Here is an 18,984-nt window from a genome sequence, read left to right as displayed (position 1 = left end):
ACGTGGTGGCTCACAACTACCTGTAACTCCAGTTTCAGGGCATTCAACACAGTCTTCTGGCTTCAGTGGGCATCAGACACACATGTGTAGAGACAAAACACATAAGGTGTAAGATATAAAATAAATGCATTTAAAAACACAAAAGAATGAACATAAATTTTATTAAGTATGTAGACCACATGTGTATATAGTTTTATCTCTAGCCTAGCTCACCTGGGACATTCAGCATGCCCTGTAAGAACTCTCTCCGGCATCTTCAGCCGTGGGGCCCTTTTTCTGTGTGGGGAGTCTTTTTCTGTTCGCCATGGGACTGTTCTGTAGCCAGGCAGGTCTCACTAGATATTTTTGCTCTCTCTGCTGCTTCCTTCTAGAAAAATTTGAGGCAAATTTCTCAGACTTTGTTATTTTAACATCCGTTTGCTGTTTTGAAGAGCTACCAAGCTGGACATGCAGCATGGGGATTTGGGGAGGCTGCCCCTGGGGGTCATCCTGAGGTGTGTATTCTGGGTGCACTCGCTGTGTCTTTGCCCACCCAGGAAAGAGTGCCACCCTCTTCAGCCGCCATACCAAAGCTATCGTGTGGGGCATGCAGACCCGGGCTGTGCAAGGCATGTTGGACTTCGACTACGTGTGCTCCCGCGATGAGCCCTCAGTAGCTGCCATGGTCTACCCTTTCACGTGAGTCATGCCAAGGCAGGGTGCCTGGAAGTGACTCAGTGAGATTCTCATCTTTAAATGAAGCTTGGGGGTCAGCTAGCTCCCCTTGTTTACAATAGAGGAATCTGCCCACCCCAGAGATTGGGACAGTCCATGTTCCTGGGGGCCCTTTTTCCTTCAGATGGGGAACCTTTGAGAACACAGATCTTGCCTCTCTTGGGGAGGTTCTTCCACTCAGTTTCTCCCTCCCCAGACCTGATGGATTGAGGGTGTCCTTACTCTTCCTCTACTTTCTTGCAGTGGAGATCACAAGCAGAAGTTTTACTGGGGGCACAAGGAAATCCTGATCCCTGTCTTCAAGAACATGGCTGATGCCATGAAGAAGCACCCAGAGGTAGATGTGCTGATTAACTTCGCCTCTCTGCGATCCGCTTATGACAGTACCATGGAGACCATGAGCTATGCACAGGTAGATGGTGGACACTGGAATGTTTGGGTGGGGGAATCAGAAAGAGCTTCTGAATGGAATTCACAGTCATGACCACTTGGGACAGAGGACTTGGGATTTGGGAGAGGCTAAGGTTTAGGTGAAAGTACTTGGAGACTTACACTTCTCAGCAGTGACCCGAGAGTTCCGAGTGAGCAGTAGCTGCTTCCATGGGTCACCAATGATCCAGCCATCCATTCCAGCTCTCTTCTTCCCAGACTGGCTTGACAACAGGATCAAAAGCACTCTCTTGGGCTGAGTGTAGTTCAGTGGAAGAGAAGAGCACTTGCCTAGCAAATGTAAGGCCCTGGGTTCGAGCCCCAGCACCATGCCCCCAATAGCACTTTCTTGTAGCGTATTATATGTTATTTCAGGACAGATGTTAAGGCATAAAAAGCACACCCCATTTCTCAGAAACATGGTCATCAGGTTTCAGTATACCCTCTCCACACCTCTTTCTGTACCAATAGGTAGGTTGGCAACATGACTTTTGTTCTTTCCAGTCTTCTCACAAGCATCTTGGATGAACATTTGCATGTATCCTTTTTGTTTTCTTTCTTATTTATTTGTTTGTTTGTTTGTTTTATTTTTATGTTCATTGATGTTTTGTCTGAATATACATGTCTGTGAGGGTGCCAGATCCTCTGGAACTGGAGTTACAGATAGTTGTGAGCTACCATGTGGATGCTGGGAATTGAACTTGTGTTCTCTGGAAGAGCAGTCAGTGCTCTTAGCCACTGAGCCATCTCTCCAGCCCCAAAGATTTATTATGTATACAGTGTTTTGCCTGCATGTGTCCCTGCAGGCCAGAAGAGGGCACCAGATCTCATTACAGATGGTTGTGCGCCACTATGTGGTTATTGGGAATTGAACTCAGGACCTCTGGAACAGGGGCTAGTGCTCTTAACCTGAGCCATCTCTCTAGCCCCTTGCATGTATTCCTAATCATCACCTAGCACAGATTTTTAGAAGTTGAGCTGCCGCATCAGAATGGCCGGTTGGAACTTTTAACACACCCTGGCTCCCATTAGTAGGAGTTCTAGTTTTGTTTTCTTTTGAGACAGGGCCTCATTATCTAGCCCTGGCTGGCCCGGAACTTACAGAGATCTCCTGTATCTGCCTTCCTAATGCTGAGGTTAAGGGTGTGCCACCAGCTCCAGGTTCTTCTTGCCAACACCAAACAATTGTGTAGTGAATTGATATTCTGTTTAATCGGCATGTCTTGGGCTATTAACTAAAGCAAACTTTTAGAAACATTGGCGGCCATTTGTGTTCTTTTGTGACCTGCCCCTCCTCCCTTTCTTCTGTTGCAACATTTGCCTTCTGTTAGTGATCTGTGAAAGCCCCTGATCGACCAGTGCTTTTTGTTTGTTTTCTAATTGTCTGATCCCAGTTATTTCAGTTTCTGAGTGGAGAATACAAAATTGTTCTTCTGTTTAGATGAGTTGCTTTTTCAGGCTAGAACAGACTTTGACACAAACAACTCAGGGCAAAATGTAGCCCCCACCTATTTTCACAAATAAAGTTTTATTAAAATGCAGCCACTGCTATCATTTATGTATTGTGCATGGATACTTACACACTAGAAACCTGCCACACCGACCACAACACCCACAAAGCCTAAACTGTGGTCTTGTCCCTTTACAAACTGGTCCAGAGCCAAAGAGATGGTTCTTAGATCTTCAGTTCCTCTAGCCCAGTCTGGACAGCTGTGGGAGCAGCTTGTTTCTGTGTGCACTGGCCACATCCTGTGGGGAGAGAGACAAGACTCATTGGGTACTTGGGGGAAAGGCAGGTAGGGGTCAGCTGAGTCTGAGGGTTAGGTGAGAGACTGTAGCTGCAGACTAGCGGAGATTTGGAAGCATTTGCACGTGGCCTGTGGAGGTTTGTTTCAATGTCCACCGCTGTGCCTTTTTTCTGTGTGTGGCACACATGTGGAGCTCAGAGGACAACTTCCAGGAGTCAGTTCTCTCATATCTGTCCTTGACATCAAACTCAGGTCATCAGGCTTGGCAGCAAGTGAGTGCACTTGCCTGCTGAGCCATCTAGCTGACCCCATGCCTCTTCTTTTGAGAGGAGTTTGAAGTTCACCTTACTTTGTTCTTGAAACCTGGATGGGGACACTGGGCTTAGGAGGAGGGCCTTGGACCTCAGGCCTCCTTGTCTATCAAAGGTGGCGTGTTTACAGAAGGGGCTTTGTTAATCCTCTAGATCCGGACCATAGCCATCATAGCCGAAGGCATCCCCGAGGCCCTGACTCGGAAGCTCATCAAGAAGGCCGACCAGAAGGGAGTGACCATCATTGGGCCAGCCACGGTGAGTGTCCGCCCCAGAAGTCTTCCCAGGACTGCAGGAAGCATACTTCTTTGTTGTTTGTTGTTGTTGTTGGAGATGGGGTTCTCACACTGGTCCAGATTGGTTGGAACTTAAGGTAATCTTCCTGCCTCAGCCTTAGGATTAGAGGCATGATCCACCATGCCGATAGGAAGCTCACTTCTGTTGTTATTAATAACTTTTTTATTTGGTTATACTGGATTACCTAAATCTGTTTTCATGCAAGTATATAATGTACTTTGAGCAAAATCCTGGTCATGTCCTCTCTCTCCGACCCTCATTAGGCCCCTTCCTTATTTTCATGTCATCTGTATGTGTCTGGTTTTATGTACTTGTATAAAATCCAGGACCCACAAATGGAAGAAAACATGCAATATTTGTTTTTCTGCAACTGACTTCATTCACTTAGTATGATTATCTCCAATTGTGTTTATCTCACTATAGATAACCTAATTTTATTCTTTATGGCTGAAAAAAGATTCTGTTATGTGCATATACCACACTTTTCTTATCCATTCTTCTTGATGGACACCTAGGTTGGTTTTATAACAGCTATTGTGAACAGTGCAGCAGTAAATACTGATGTACAAGTACCTCTGTGGTAAGTTGACTTAGAGTCTGTTGGGTAAATACCCGGGTAATATGACTGGCTCATATGGTAATTCTATTTTTTATTTATTGAGGAAACTCCAGAGTGGAGTGACTAGACTAGTTAATGTTCTGAGTGGTGGCAGCATACAAGAGTTCCTTCTGTCTTCATCCTGGAAGCTCCTCTGATTTTTTTTAATTACACGTATTTAATTTATTATGTGTGTGTGTGTGTGCACAACTGTACACATACATGTCAAAGTGCACATGTGGGTGGTCGAGGGCAACTTTGGCGTTAGCTCTGTCCACCTGCTGTGTGGGACCCGGGGTTGAACTCAGGTGAGCAGGCCTGGGGGCCAGCACTGTTACCCACTGGTCCATGTCACTAGCCCTCCCTTTGCATGTTTTAAGGCATTTATTTTATGATTATTGGACAGGGGTGGCGGGGCACATGTTCCATGGTGTGTGTGGAGGTCAGAGGACAGCTTTCTGCTTCGGTCCTTTCCACATGGCTTCTAGGTATTGAACTGAGATTGTCGAACTCAGACAAGCAGTTTTACCTGCTGAGCCATCTCATTAGCCCAGGCTTGCTTTTTGACTATCCTGGGTAAAAGATTTCAGAAATACTTGCTGTTTTAATGATTCCCAGGTAGATTTTTTTTTTTATTTTACTTGAAATGCTAGGGATGGAACCCAGGACCCCTTATACCAAGCAAGTGCAGTACTACTGAGCCACACTGCCAAACCCTAGTTAGTTTTAAGTTTTATTTACTTATTTGTTTTGTGGGGTGGGGAGCGGTTATGATATATATATATATGAAGCCAGAAGGCTGTCAAGGATTCCCTGTTACTCTCTACCTATTCCTTTGAAGCAGGGTCTCTGCTTGAACCTGGAGCTTCTAGGTTTTATTGGCTCCAGTGATCTTCCTGTCTCTGCCTCCTTCAGTGCTGGGGTTAGATGTATCAGAGGACAATGCCTGTTAAAAAAACTGACTAAACTCCACTCTTCATGCTTTTGGGAGTGAGTGCTCTTAACCTCCCTAGCCTCCTGGGCCCCAGGTTTTAAAGGGCCTCTTCCCAGTGTTACACCTTCAGAGTTACAAGGAGTTAATGGGAAGATAATTGTTTTTTTAATATTTTTGTCCTTAAATGCAACCACAATGTGGTACTTAATTATTCCTTTAACTATAAGCCAAAGAAAAAAAGCTATCTGGGAGCTGATTTTTTGTTTTGTTTTGTTTTGCTTTGTTTTTTGAGACAGGGTTTCTCTGTATAGTCTTGGTGCCTGTCCTGGATCTTGCTCTGTAGGCCAGGCTGGCCTCGAACTTACAGAGATCAGCCTGGCTCTGCCTCCCAAATGCTGGGATTAAAGGTGTGTGCTGCCGCCGCCCGTCCTGGGGGCTGACTTTTGTCTCAGAATTTCACACTAGAAGAAACTGTTCTTTGTTTTAACTTAATTGTTGTGTGAAACAATTGGGGCTGGAGAGATGGTTAGTTAGGAGCACTTGTTGCTGTTGTGGAGGCTGCAGGCTGTGTTTCCATCAACCAGATGGCAACTCACAATCTCTGTAGCTCCAGTTCAAGGCTCTGCCACCGTCTTCTGAACCTCTGCAGGCAGTGTTTGCATACAAAGCAAGCAAAAATACCCATAGTCATAAAATGAAAATAAGTAAATTTAAATAAAAATTTGAAGCTAAGGCTGGGTGCGGTTTTGGTGACCTTTAATCTCAGTGCTTGGGAGCCAGAAGCAGGCAGATCTCTGTTAGTTCAAGGCTAACCTGGTCTGCATAATGAGTTTCAGGCTAACAGGGCTGCTTTGTGTGATCCTGCCTCAAAAAAAAAAAAAAAAATTCCCTGAAGCCTCATGCATGCTGGATAAGAGGATGCTGTGTTACCATCCCTAAAACTAGGACTTTTGTAATAAGTGAAGGATTGTTTGTGTTATAAGAAAGATGTTGGGGTTGGGGATTTAGCTCAGTGGTAGAGTGCTTGCCTAGCAAGCGCAAGGCCCTGGGTTCAGTCCTCATCTCCAGGAAAAAAAAAAAAGAAAAGAAAAGAAAGATGTCATGTCATTGTGCACTGAGAGGCCCAGCTGTGTGATGCATCTTTGCTGGGTGCTGTAACCCATGAAGTAAGGGAGACAACTTAATGTTAAATACACGAATCTTAAACCCTAGAGCCACATTTTACATACAAGCCTTGCAGTGTCTTCTAAGAGAGAGAAGAGGTTCTTTATGGGCGAGTGTAATTCTTTCAGCCACTTTCTTTCCACTCAGGCCAGAGGCAAGGGCAGGTAAAATGGTGCTATGTGGTTCCTCTTGCACCCTGTGTTCTGAACTGCTGTTTCTGTCTCTGCAGGTTGGGGGCATCAAGCCTGGATGCTTTAAGATTGGGAACACTGGTGGGATGCTGGACAACATCCTGGCCTCCAAACTGTACCGCCCAGGCAGTGTGGCCTATGTCTCACGGTCTGGAGGCATGTCTAACGAACTCAACAATATCATCTCTCGGACCACAGATGGTGTCTATGAGGGTGTGGCCATCGGCGGGGACAGGTAATATCTGGGAATCTGCCACAGTGGAGTTGGGTAGCTGGGCAACATGCGTGGTATGTCACTTACTGCCTGAGCGCTGGCCCCCTAGTAAAGCTATGTGAGTCCGTTAAATGGAGACTCTTCTTATCTCAGGACTAGAAAATAGAAACTGTAGAGAATTGGGTTTTGAAAGCTGTTTCAGGGCTTGGATGCTGAATGTGAGTGGGAAGTTGGGGAGCAGCAGAGTACAGGGGTTAAGAGGGCCAGTTCTGAAGCTATAGCAAATAGGTTCAAATCTCAGTTTCCCAGCGGGGGCTGTATGGACAGATTAACTCCTTCGACCTCCAGCGCCACTGCCTATTAAATGCATAAAATAAATGTCTCGCCTCATGAGGTCATTGGGAGGACCAAGCAAGGTCTAATAAAGTGACTAACACAGGGCCTAGCACTTAGTAGGTGCTCAGTAGGTGTTACTTTTAGTTAGTGGTTATCCTGAATTTTGTTAAGGGACTACTGCACAGTAGGTCATCACTAGAGTAACACAGCAATGGCTGTCACAGTATGTCCAAAGAAACATTAGCCATTGCTGTTCACTGTAATCACTGCAGTCATCTGGCTGGGGGCTCAAAGGCTGCTGGGAGATAGTTACCTTGCCTATGTCTGTGACTGCCAGACCCTGTCAGACTGGATGCCTAGGAGAAGGAAGCCTTGCTGAAGTGCTGAGCAGGCAGCACACAGGGACTGGGTTCCCTCCAGCCACTCATAGGTGGATATCTGAGTTCAAAGGTAACCTTGCCTACAGAGCAAGTTCCAGGACAGCCAGGGCTACACAGAGAAACACATCCCCTCCCCTCCGAGAAAAAGACTGCCACACAGGTTTCTTTGGGACTTCTACTCCCCAAAGGAACTAACTGCTCTGGACTTCCTCTGTCTGTCTCTTCCACTCCCCTGGTCTGCTCCACTTGCTCCTGGCTTCTCCCGCCTGCCTCCACTAGCCTGGAGCTTCTGCATCAGTCCTGGGCATCATACCCATGAGCAATCCAGTGTTCCTTGTGGGTGCTTCTCACGTGTGCCCACACCTCCCCAGGCTGTCTCCTGATCCTCTGTTCTCCCGACTCTCTACAGGTACCCGGGCTCCACATTCATGGATCATGTGCTACGTTACCAGGACACCCCAGGAGTCAAGATGATTGTAGTTCTTGGGGAAGTGAGTTGTTGATGCTGATGTTGCTTTTTGGGGGCGGGTCCCCTTTTGATTATAAATGTAGTCTATGATTTGTGTTTTTGAAAACCCAAGCACTTTGACACTTCATAGCTTAAAGTGAAAGTCCTGGTGATGCATCCCGAGAGACTCTGGGGCTTAGAGTTGGCACTGTTGGTGCTGAGCACCAGTGAAGGTGGCACTCTGTTCCCTCTGGCCATGGTCTCTCTCTACCTGGTGGGGAGGATAGGTAGAGAGTGAGGGCATTTTCTTTTTTAACTTTTGGATTTTTTATTTTACTTTTTTTTTTTTTTTTTTTTTTTTTAAGATTTATTTATTATGTATGCAGTATTCTGTCTGCATGTATGACTGCAGGCCAGAAGAGGGCACCAGATCTCATTATAGATGGTTGTGAGCCTCCATGTGGTTGCTGAGAATTGAACTCAGGATCTCTGGAAGAACAGCCAGTGCTCTCAACCTCTGAGCCATCTCTCCAGCCCCTTTACTTGGTTTTTCAAAGACAGGGTTTCTCTGTGTAGCCCAGGAACTCACTCTGTAGCCCAGGCTGGCCTCAAGTTCAGAGATCTGCATGCCTCTGCCTCTCGAGTTTTGAGATTAAAGGTGAATTCCACCACTGCCCAGCTTGGATTTTTTTTTTTTAATATTATATATATGAGTATTTTGCCTCTGTGCGTCTGTACACCATGTGTGTGCCTCTTGCTTGCAGCAGTCAGGGAGGGTGTTAGATCCCCTGCAAATGGAGTTACAAGTGATTGTGAGCCACCATTTGGGTGCTAGGAACTAAACCCAAGTCCTCCAAGTCAGCAAGTGCTCTTAACTGCTGAGCCATCTCTCCAGCCTCTGCGAGGGCATTTTTTTAAACTCCAGGAGAGTTGTGTAAGCCCATTTCTTCTGAGTGGGTCTAATCCTACATCATCACATACTCTGGACACCCAGGAACTTCCTCAAGACACATACTATCTTTTTGTAATTTATGTACCTAGGATGAACTTTTCAGATGGAAACTGAACTTGCTCTCTGTTACGTAGCCCAAGTTTGTGTTCCCTGGTTTTATAGCCAGCTTTTATTTTACCTCATGGAATTTTGTGGGCTTTTTAAGTTTTTACTATTCTTTCTTTCTTTATGTAATGGTTTTGTCCTATGTTATGTGGGCAGTTCTTCCTGCTGTAGGGCTGGTCCTAGGAAGACGTGGAGCGGATTCCACTAACTTGTGGGCCTTTTCTCGTCCCCCGTTCCTTTACAGATAGGGGGCACAGAGGAGTATAAGATCTGCCGGGGCATCAAGGAGGGCCGCCTCACCAAGCCAGTGGTCTGCTGGTGCATCGGGACGTGTGCCACCATGTTCTCCTCTGAGGTATGAGTGGGGCAGGCCACTAGTGAGTACAAAATGAGGCTGCAGAAGAGGGTATCTGAGGTGAACCATACGTCATCACATTAAGCAGCTAATTCCTTCAAGAAGCCTGTACTGCCTGCTTTGTGACTACAAAGTCAAGCCCGAGTTCAGCTTGCCAGGAGCTTATCTCATTTGGACTCTCGCTCTGCACATTCGTCAGCAGGTTAAGGCCTAGAGGAGGCACTGAGTTCTGACAGAAGGAGGGTGAGGAGGGAGAGGATATAGCCTGGGCTTAGACTAGAAGGTCATGTTAGGGACTCCCTGTGGGAGAGTGGAGAGGGAATTGTTCTTGATGTATTAAGATGACATTCTGGGTTGTGAGATCACTACGTGGGTAAAGGTGCCTGTCATCAATCCTGACCACCTGAGTGCAACCCCCAGAATGTGTGTGGTGGAAGGAGCAAACTCTCTGACCTCCACATTCATACTGTGGCACTTGTTTGCCCACCCCAAAAGTAAAGATGACATGCTGGGCTATTGAGTGGTGGTATACTTGTGAATCCAGCTCTTAGAGGGCTGAGACAGGGGATGATGGGTGTGTTAGAGAGCTGAGAAAAGGGGATGATGGGTCTGTTAGAGAGCTGAGAAAGGGGGATGATGAGTGTGTTAGAGAGCTGAGACAGGGGATGATGGGTGTGTTAGAGAGCTGAGACAGGGGGATGATGGGTCTGTTAGAGGGCTGAGACAGGGGATGATGGGTCTGTTAGAGGGCTGAGACAGGGGATGATGGGTCTGTTAGAGAGCTGAGACAGGGGATGATGGGTCTGTTAGAGGGCTGAGACAGGGGATGATGGGTCTGTTAGAGAGCTGAGACAGGGGATGATGGGTCTGTTAGAGGGCTGAGACAGGGGGATGATGAGCTTGTTAGAGGACTGAGACAGGGGATGATGGGTCTGTTAGAGGGCTGAGACAGGGGATGATGGGTCTGTTAGAGAGCTGAGAAAGGGGGATGATGAGTGTGTTAGAGGACTGAGACAGGGGATGATGGGTCTGTTAGAGGGCTGTGACAGGGGGATGATGAGCTTGTTAGAGGACTGAGACAGGGGATGATGGGTCTGTTAGAGGGCTGAGACAGGGGATGATGGGTCTGTTAGAGGGCTGAGACAGGGGATGATGGGTCTGTTAGAGGACTAAGACAGGGGATGATGGGTCTGTTAGAGGGCTGAGACAGGGGGATGATGAGCTTGTTAGAGGACTGAGACAGGGGATGACGGGTGTGTTAGAGAGCTGAGAAAGGGGGATGATGAGTGTGTTAGAGGGCTGAGACGGGATGATGGGTGTGTTAGAGGGCTGAGACAGGGGTTGATGGGTCTGTTAGAGGGCTGAGACAGGGGGATGATGAGCTTGTTAGAGGACTGAGACAGGGGATGATGGGTCTGTTAGAGGGCTGAGACAGGGGATGATGGGTCTGTTAGAGGGCTGAGACAGGGGATGATGGGTCTGTTAGAGGGCTGAGACAGGGGATGATGGGTCTGTTAGAGGGCTGAGACAGGGGGATGATGAGCTTGTTAGAGGACTGAGACAGGGGATGATGGGTCTGTTAGAGGGCTGAGACAGGGGATGATGGGTCTGTTAGAGGGCTGAGACAGGGGATGATGGGTCTGTTAGAGGGTTGAGACAGGGGATGATGGGTCTGTTAGAGAGCTGAGAAAGGGGGATGATGGGTGTGTTAGAGGGCTGAGACAGGGGATGATGGGTGTGTTAGAGAGCTGAGAAAGGGGGATGATGGGTGTGTTAGAGGGCTGAGAGAGGGAGATGTGATGGGTCTGTTAGAGGGCTGAGACAGGGATGATAAGCCTGGGGTGATACATGTTTGCTGAGCTTCTGAGTTGTGGAAGCAGACTTCAGAGTTTGGGGCTCCAGCTTAAGACAGTCCTCTATTGTGAAGATGGCCAATCACATGATGATAAAAATAAAGTGCAGGATAGCTGGGCACACCTTTAATCCCAGCACTTGGGAGGCAGAGGCAGGCGAATCTCTGTGAGTTCGAGGCCACCCTGTCCTATGTAGTGAGTTCCAGGACAGCCAGAGGTACATAGTGAAACCCTGTCTCAGGGAATCAAAACAAAACAATAAGTCAACCAGTTCATTTATCAGCAGTGTGGAACAGCCCGTGGCGTCCTTGATGCTTGCTGTGTGTATATAGAGAAGGCTTGGCTTCCAGGCTTCTACAGCAATGGTGCTTCTGCAGTGGAGGAGGAGGGGTAATCGAACCCAGGGCCTCACATGCTGGCATGTGCCTTACATATCCCTAGCCCAGCAGTGAAGCTTTTCACCTATAAACTATTCTCCTGCACACCTCACAGTGGCTGTTGGAGCTGCACATCTCTGGAGGAGCGTCTCCGCTGCACATCCTATGGACCTGAATGATGCTTCAAAGGATGTGCACTAGGGTCATCCCTGTGACCTTGTAATGGTGAAAGATGGAAGTAGCCTAGTGCACATTGGGAGGAGACAGTCATCATGCGTATCTGTGTACTGGGAGGATATGGTCACCTTGTATATCTATGTACCAGAAAAATGGGCAGGCCTGAGAGAGTGATGTAGATCTTCACTATAAAAGGAGCTCAAGGCACAGTCAATCTTAGGACAGGGTATTCTAAAAGCTTTAAATATGATCTGTTTTGTGAATGTGAACTATGTGGATTTTTTTCTTCCAAGTAAGCAAAGGGGGCGAAGGTGGTCCAGAATCCTGCCCACCCTTCAGAGGTCACTGGCCCTATGACCTGGCAAGTCAGTCAGTGCATCTGTGCTTCCATTCGCCGAGCTGTAAAATTGGGTTTGGGGATGATTTAAATGAAAGTGACTGGAGCCGAGCATGACGAATCAGCATTTCAGAGGATTACAAGTTCCAGGCTAATATGGGTCACATGGTAAAAAAGCAAAACAAAGGCTGGAGTGTCTGGGCCCCCAGCACCCACATAAAAGCTTGATACAGTGAGTGGTACACACCTGTAACCCCAGAGCCAGTGAGATGGAGACAGGCAGATCCTTAGGTTCACTGGCCAGCCAGTCTAGGTTAATAGGTGATCTTCAGGTTCAGTGAGAAATGCTGTCTCAAAGAATAATGCAGAGTGATTGAGGCAGATACCCATTATCAGTCTCTGACCCCCACATGGACATGCATGTGTGCATACGTGTGTACACCACTAAGCCAAAACAGAAGTGACTGTAAAGGCCTGGCATGCTTAGGACCTTGGTGACTCTTCCAACCTCTCACTGGTGAAGCTGCTTCCCATTCTCCTTCCTCCCAGAGTAATTCCACTTCTCTGTGCTCTCTGCCTGTTTTTCCCTGTCCTGACCATGCTGAGGATGCATCCACGGGATCAGCACCTCATCCTTTGGATCCTGTAGGCATTCCCCATGGGGCGTGCACGACCTCAAAGTAATTTCAGAATTCTTGTATGACACTGCAAGGTTACACAGATATCGACTAGTACAGTGACTGTTCAGCTAGCAGTTGATCTGAATTCTTGAGCAGGTCAGTCTCTTAGTTTCAGAAAGAGGAATGTCCACTGATTGGCACACTGGAGGAATGTCCACTGATTGGAACACTGGAGGAGTGTGTCCACTGATTGGCACACTGGAGGAGTGTCCACTGATTGGCACACTGGAGGAGTGTCCACTGATTGGCACACTGGAGGAATGTCCACTGATTGGCACACTGGAGGAGTGTCCACTGATTGGCACACTGGAGGAGTGTCCACTGATTGGCACACTGGAGGAGTGTCCACTGATTGGCACACTGGAGGAGTGTCCACTGATTGGCACACTGGAGGAGTGTCCACTGATTGGCACACTGGAGGAGTGTCCACTGATTGGCACACTGGAGGAGTGTCCACTGATTGGCACACTGGAGGAGTGTCCACTGATTGGCACACTGGAGGCAGCTACTGGAAGAAATAGTTAAGAGCTGGGAACTGGCTGGGGAGAACACTTGACTGCTCTGCCCAGGTTCAATTCCCAGCACCTGCATGACAGCTGATAGCCCTCTCTAACTCCAGTCACAAGGGTCATGCTGCCCTCTTCTGGCTGCTGCGTGCACGTGGTGCACATGTGCACATGCAGGTTAAATAAATATTCATATACTAAAAAATAATGAATCTTTAAAAATACAGGAACTGGAAATGGAGCCTTGTTAAAGTGGCACTTTTACAAATGTGGTTCTCAAAACACAGGTTTTCAAAGCAGACACCCAGCCCATTGGAGAGACAGGGCTGCTTTAAGTCAGGGAAATGCTGTCTGTTATTCTTTTTCCCCCTTGTTTTTGTTTTTGTTTTTGTTTGTTTGGGGTTTTTTGTTTGTTTGTTTTTTCAAGACAGAGTTTGTTTCTCTGTGTAGTTTTGGTGCCTGTCCTGGATCTTGCTCTGTAGACTGTACATGAATTTCTAAATGGTCTTATTAAATAAAAAAACATGGAGCCAAATATAGGGGTGAAAGTCTTAGGGAGATCAGAGAAATAGAGAAGCCACCAACCAACCTTACCTCACCAACTCTGCAGCTTCCAAATTCAAGCTACTTCCTGTCTTACCCAAGCCTTTATTGCCTTGCTGTTCTGCCCTCTCATTGGCTATCTTAGCCAAGCTACCTCACTTCCTTGTCGCTGTCTGTCTGTACAGACCTCCAGGTCTCTATGGTTGGTACTGAATTAAAGGTGTACGTCACCACGCTTGGCTCTGTTGCCGAGTATGGCCTTGAAAACACACACACACACACACACACACACACACACACACACACACACACACACCCTGCCTGATGAGTGATCGGATTAAGGGCGTGTGTTGCCTGACTTCTTGTTTACTTAAAATGGCTGACCGTGGGCTGGAGAGATGGCTCAGAGGTTAAGAGCACTGACTGCTCTTCCAGAGGTCCTGAGTTCAATTCCCAGCAACCACATGGTGGCTCACAACCATCTGTAATGAGATCTGGCGCCCTCTTCTGGCCTGCAGGTGTATATGCTGTATACATAATTAAAAAAAAAAAAGGCTGACCTTTTCCTCTGATCTCCAGGCAAGCTTTATTAAAGCACAAATAAAATATCACCACAGTAGCCCAGGCTGGCCTCAAACTCACAGAGATCTGCCTGGCTCTGCCTCCCAAGTGCTGGAACTAAAGGCCATCACCACCCAGCCTTTTTCCCTTTTAGAAACTTGGGTTTTAATTTTTTGAGAAATCTGGAATTTAAAGATGTGTTTATTCAGATGTAATAGTATGCACATGCTACTGAGCCCAGGATTTCAAGGTCAACCCAAGCAGCTCAGCAGGAAGAATCTCCTATGAAAATCCTGATTCACTTTCCAGCCCCAGATTTTCTGAGTACAGAATCACCCATTCCCAGCCATCCACCTAGGCAGACAGTAGAAGTCCTACAGAGAAGGCATTGTTAATCTTTTTAACAAACTACAGCACTGAAGCTCTTTTGATCATTTAAATCTGCAAGAACACAGACTGAAACCAAAATTGCCTGGGTTCCGGTGCTACCTGTGTGACTGTGGCCAGTTACTTAGTCCTCGAGGAAACACTAGTAGGCTCCAGAAAGAGCATCAAATGAGGAAGCTCTTAGAAAGTGCTTGGTGGGGGGGGAGCATTGGTCGCACAGATTAGATGCTAATACAATTGCTCACCCTGTCCCATCCAAAGTCAGAGTTCTGTACCAGATGTCTCATTAATTTATTTCCCTAGTTACTTGATTCCCACTTAGCTCTTTTTAAAAAATTAATTACATTTAGAGAGAGTGTGAGTGTGTGTGTGTGTGTGTGTGTGTGTGTGTGTGTGTGTGTGTGTGTTGACATTCACAAGAGGGTAAAAGGACAACTTGAAGGAGTCAGTTCTTTCCACTATTGTCAGGCTTGGTGGCAGGCACTTTTACCCGCTGAGCCTGACAGAGCTGAGCCTTGACAGAGCGATCTGCTGGGTATTCTCTCCCCTCCTGGTCCTCTTTCATTGGCTATACACCTTACTCCAACCCATGGTCAAAAAGCAGCAGCAAGTGCTATTGTTCTATGGGGATGTGAGCCTACTGATGTAAACCCCAACTTCTTAAAAAGCTTGGAATCTGTGCTTTCCCATGAACTCTTCTGAACGCAAGGCTGTTGCTGAGAATTAACCCTCCTTCCCATCCCTCTGACCACTGGCCACAGGGATACCAAACACGGCTCCTATGGAGAGGATGATCTTGGAGTTGGAGTGACAGCCTTGTATCCTGGCCTTAGTACACACTGTGTGTATGACCTTGAGGAAGCGAATTTCCCCTCTGCCTCCATTTCCACATCTATGATGTGAGAATTGCCCAGCTTACCTATTCAGCTACCTGTTCTAAAGGCTTGAAGGCAGGAACGTGTGAAGCATTTGGCACAGGCCAGCCTGTAACCAGTGCAAATGTTTCCCAAGACCCTTTGCTCGTTCCTGGAGGAGTAACAAGCCCAGTAAAGCTGTTCTCTTCTCTCCAGGTCCAGTTTGGCCATGCTGGAGCTTGTGCCAACCAGGCTTCTGAAACCGCAGTAGCCAAGAACCAGGCCTTGAAGGAGGCAGGAGTGTTTGTACCCCGAAGCTTCGATGAGCTTGGAGAAATCATTCAGTAAGAAGTGGGCAGGATGTGATCTCCCCACCCTTTCCCGATCCCTCCTAAGGGTAACAGCCCCTCTAGCACAGGGGCATCCAGATACCCTTGGTTCCACTTGGGCTCAGTTGCACTGTAGGGAAAACCATCTTTTTCTTGGCTTTTGTTTGGTTTTAGTTTAATCAGGTCCTGACCAATCAGGCTGGTCATTTGGTTTCTGAGGCTACCTGCTTGGCTGATTGCTGGTGGCTATAAATGAGACATGGGCTTGGACATGTTTAGAAGGCGTCATCCTAAATATCACTTCTGGTTGACAGAGTTATTAGATGTTCACTTTCTATTTCTATCTCCTGAATCTGCCTTGGCTGTCCTTAGCTCTTTTCCCATCATCCCCAGATTCAGCTTTCTATGAAGCTTTATCCAGAGAAAGAGAGCTAAATGGTGGGAACAAGACTAGTCTGGGCCGTAATGTTTCTCATTAAGTTCTTGGGATCCAGCTGGTAAGAATAGGATACCGACAGCTGAGGAAGCCTGCAGTGTTGGGCTAGAGCCTAGAATAATGATATCTACATGAACAATAACATCTCCTGCCTCTTCCTGCCCCCCAGGTCCGTGTATGAAGATCTTGTGGCCAAAGGAGCCATTGTACCTGCTCAGGAAGTGCCACCTCCAACAGTGCCCATGGACTACTCTTGGGCCAGGGTAAGTGTCATGGGTGTTTCTTAGAAGACTAAGGTAGATTTTTTTTTTTTTTTTTTGGAGTGTGTGTGTGTGTGTGTGTGTGTGTGTGTGTGTGTGTGTGTGTTTAAGACATGATATCCACAGTCCTAAAACTTGCTATGTAGACCAGGATAGCCTCAAACTCAGAGACTGCCTACCTCTGCCTTCTGAGTGCTGGGATTAGAGGCTTGTGTCACCATGCCCAGCTTTAAGTTGGTGAATTTTAAGGTGATTTTGTTTGAGTTCCTGGAAACCAGGTCCCTTTTAAACTATTTAGAGCAACCATGCCAAGCCTCTCCATCAGAGAAGCATCAGAAAGCTCTTTCATTAACCCTTGGATGCCATGTACTGCTGTAGCTAGAACTGTCCCCAGTTTTATTTCCAGGTCAGGTGACAGAATGGGCAACACAGCCCCACATGTGTTTACCTGGTGTTGGAAGGAGTCATCTTCTAGGTGCTCAGAGCCAGCATTCAGGAGGGAGTGGCAGGAGGATCAAAGTTCCTGGTCATCCTATGGCTACATAGTTTTTAGGCTAGCCTGGGAAACATGACATCCTGTCTCAAAAAAGGAAAAGGGGGAAAGTGTTGATGCCTCATGGCCCAGCAATTTTGTGTCTGGAAAGCTACTTCTAAGAAATGCTTTCCTAGGACATACAAAGGAATATAACTAAGAATTTTATGCTGGGTGGTGGCGGTGGCACATACCTTTAATCCCAGCACTCAGGAGGCAGAACCAGGCGGATGTCTGTGAGTTCGAGGATAGCCTGGTCTACAGAGTGAGATCAGGACGGGCACCAAAATGACACAGAGAAACCTTATCTCAGGGTGGGGGTGGTGGTGGTGGTGGTGGTGGTGGTGATGTTATTTAGTGTTGTTTATCATGAAAGATTATCAAAGGATGGTGGCATTATGACTAGGTGCCACATAGCAGTTAAAAGGAATTAACTAGATTGTCCATGGAGTTCAGCTCCATTAAGTAAAAGGCACATTATGGGCAGGCTTGCTAAGTAGTCTTGGCAGTCCTGAAACTCTTGCTGTGTAGACCCAGCTAGACTTGAAATCAAAAATCCACCAGCCTCTGCCTCCAGAGTGTTGGGATTAAAGATGTGCACCACCATGCCTGGCCTCCACTTTTTTTTTGTTTGTTTGTTTGGTTTGGTTTTTCAAGACAGGGTTTCTCTGTGTAGTCCTGGTTGTCCTAAAACTTGCTCTGTAGGACAGGCTGGCCTCAGACTCAGAGATCCACCTGCCTCTGCCTCCTAGGTGCTGGGACTAAAGGCGTGCTAGCCACTACTTGTTGAAAAGAATTTCTCTGTGTATTTGTTGCTGCTTGGCCCTCAGAGTGGCCAAGACATTCCTGGGACATTGTTGTTCTGAGAGCACAGACAGCTATCTGTCTTGGAAAAAAGTCTCTGATGGTCACCAAAACCCTATGTCTCTCTGTCCCTGTCTGCTCAGGAGCTGGGTTTGATCCGCAAACCCGCCTCATTCATGACCAGCATCTGTGATGAGCGAGGACAGGAGCTCATTTATGCAGGCATGCCCATTACTGAGGTCTTCAAGGAAGAGATGGGCATTGGTGGCGTCCTCGGCCTCCTCTGGTTCCAGAGAAGGTGAGGCACTATGAGCAGGGTGGTAGGGTGCTGGGCTCAGAGTCATGTTCTTCCTCTGACACAGGAGTTGGGGTGGGCAGACTGAGCAGTGTCATCAGTTATGTGGCCTCAGACCAACTGAAAGGACAAGAAGGCCACTGTAAACCGAGAAAGGGAAAATGAGTGGCCTCAGGAGAGGCCTTGAGACCTTTTCAAGAAATGGGACAGTTACAGTGACCTCAAGGTCAGCATCTGGACAGATGTGAGCTTAACCAGTGCACCTGAGAAAGCTGCAGAGCAGCCCCAGACGTGCTGATTTCCTCCCAGCAAATTGTGCGTCTCTCATCAGCCTGAATTGTAGATGTTTGTGCTTCCCATCGCTCCTGAGGTCAGTCCTCCCTGGTGCTGACAGCTGGGCAAGGCAGCAGATGTGTGGTCACACAGCCCTGGAGGATGTTCATGTGAAAGCCCTGGGTTCTGTCACGCCTGTGCCTGCAGAGACGCTGCAGTCATGGTCTAGGCCTTCCCTGGACAAACTCAGGGTGTAGTCCCTGAGCAGGTTTCTCTGTATACTCTCTAGACTTGGCCCTTGACCGTTAGTGGGGAGATTGAACACTGCAGGATGTGTGGGACAGGGGCTGCATCTCCCCTCTGGTAGCAGGCGTGTGGAGAGACATAGGTGTAGACCAAATCCCGTTACAGAAACTCATGCTGACCACCAAGGTGTCTGAAACTTTTTTGGCTGGTAACCCCTTTTACCCACTTTTTTTTTTTTTTTTTTTAAATTTTGACTTTTTTTTTTTTATCGTTTTAAAATAGGGTCTCACTCTGTAGACCAGGCTGGCCTCAAATCAGACAGAGATCCATCTGCCTCTGCCTCCCATGTGCTGGGATT

At 47.3% G+C, this 18,984-nt stretch overlaps 1 protein-coding gene across 2 annotated transcripts in view; it reads left to right on the top strand.

Annotated features, from left to right (window-relative positions):
- Acly (ATP citrate lyase) overlaps positions 1-18,984 on the top strand; it is a 47,963-nt gene that overhangs the window by 22,279 nt on the left and 6,700 nt on the right. For both annotated transcript variants that reach the window (XM_059271780.1, XM_059271779.1), the window contains 9 exons: positions 537-678; positions 958-1,126; positions 3,356-3,460; positions 6,425-6,621; positions 7,726-7,807; positions 9,066-9,176; positions 15,668-15,795; positions 16,386-16,479; positions 17,956-18,110. In XM_059271780.1, the coding sequence (XP_059127763.1) occupies positions 537-678; positions 958-1,126; positions 3,356-3,460; positions 6,425-6,621; positions 7,726-7,807; positions 9,066-9,176; positions 15,668-15,795; positions 16,386-16,479; positions 17,956-18,110 (1,183 nt within the window). The remainder of the gene's footprint in view (positions 1-536; positions 679-957; positions 1,127-3,355; positions 3,461-6,424; positions 6,622-7,725; positions 7,808-9,065; positions 9,177-15,667; positions 15,796-16,385; positions 16,480-17,955; positions 18,111-18,984) is intronic.

This window comes from Peromyscus eremicus, chromosome 8a, assembly GCF_949786415.1.
Source record: "Peromyscus eremicus chromosome 8a, PerEre_H2_v1, whole genome shotgun sequence".
Lineage (NCBI taxonomy): Eukaryota > Metazoa > Chordata > Mammalia > Rodentia > Cricetidae > Peromyscus > Peromyscus eremicus.
The sequence above is the reverse complement of the archived record's forward strand: the minus strand, read 5'-3'. Positions and strand labels throughout refer to the sequence as shown.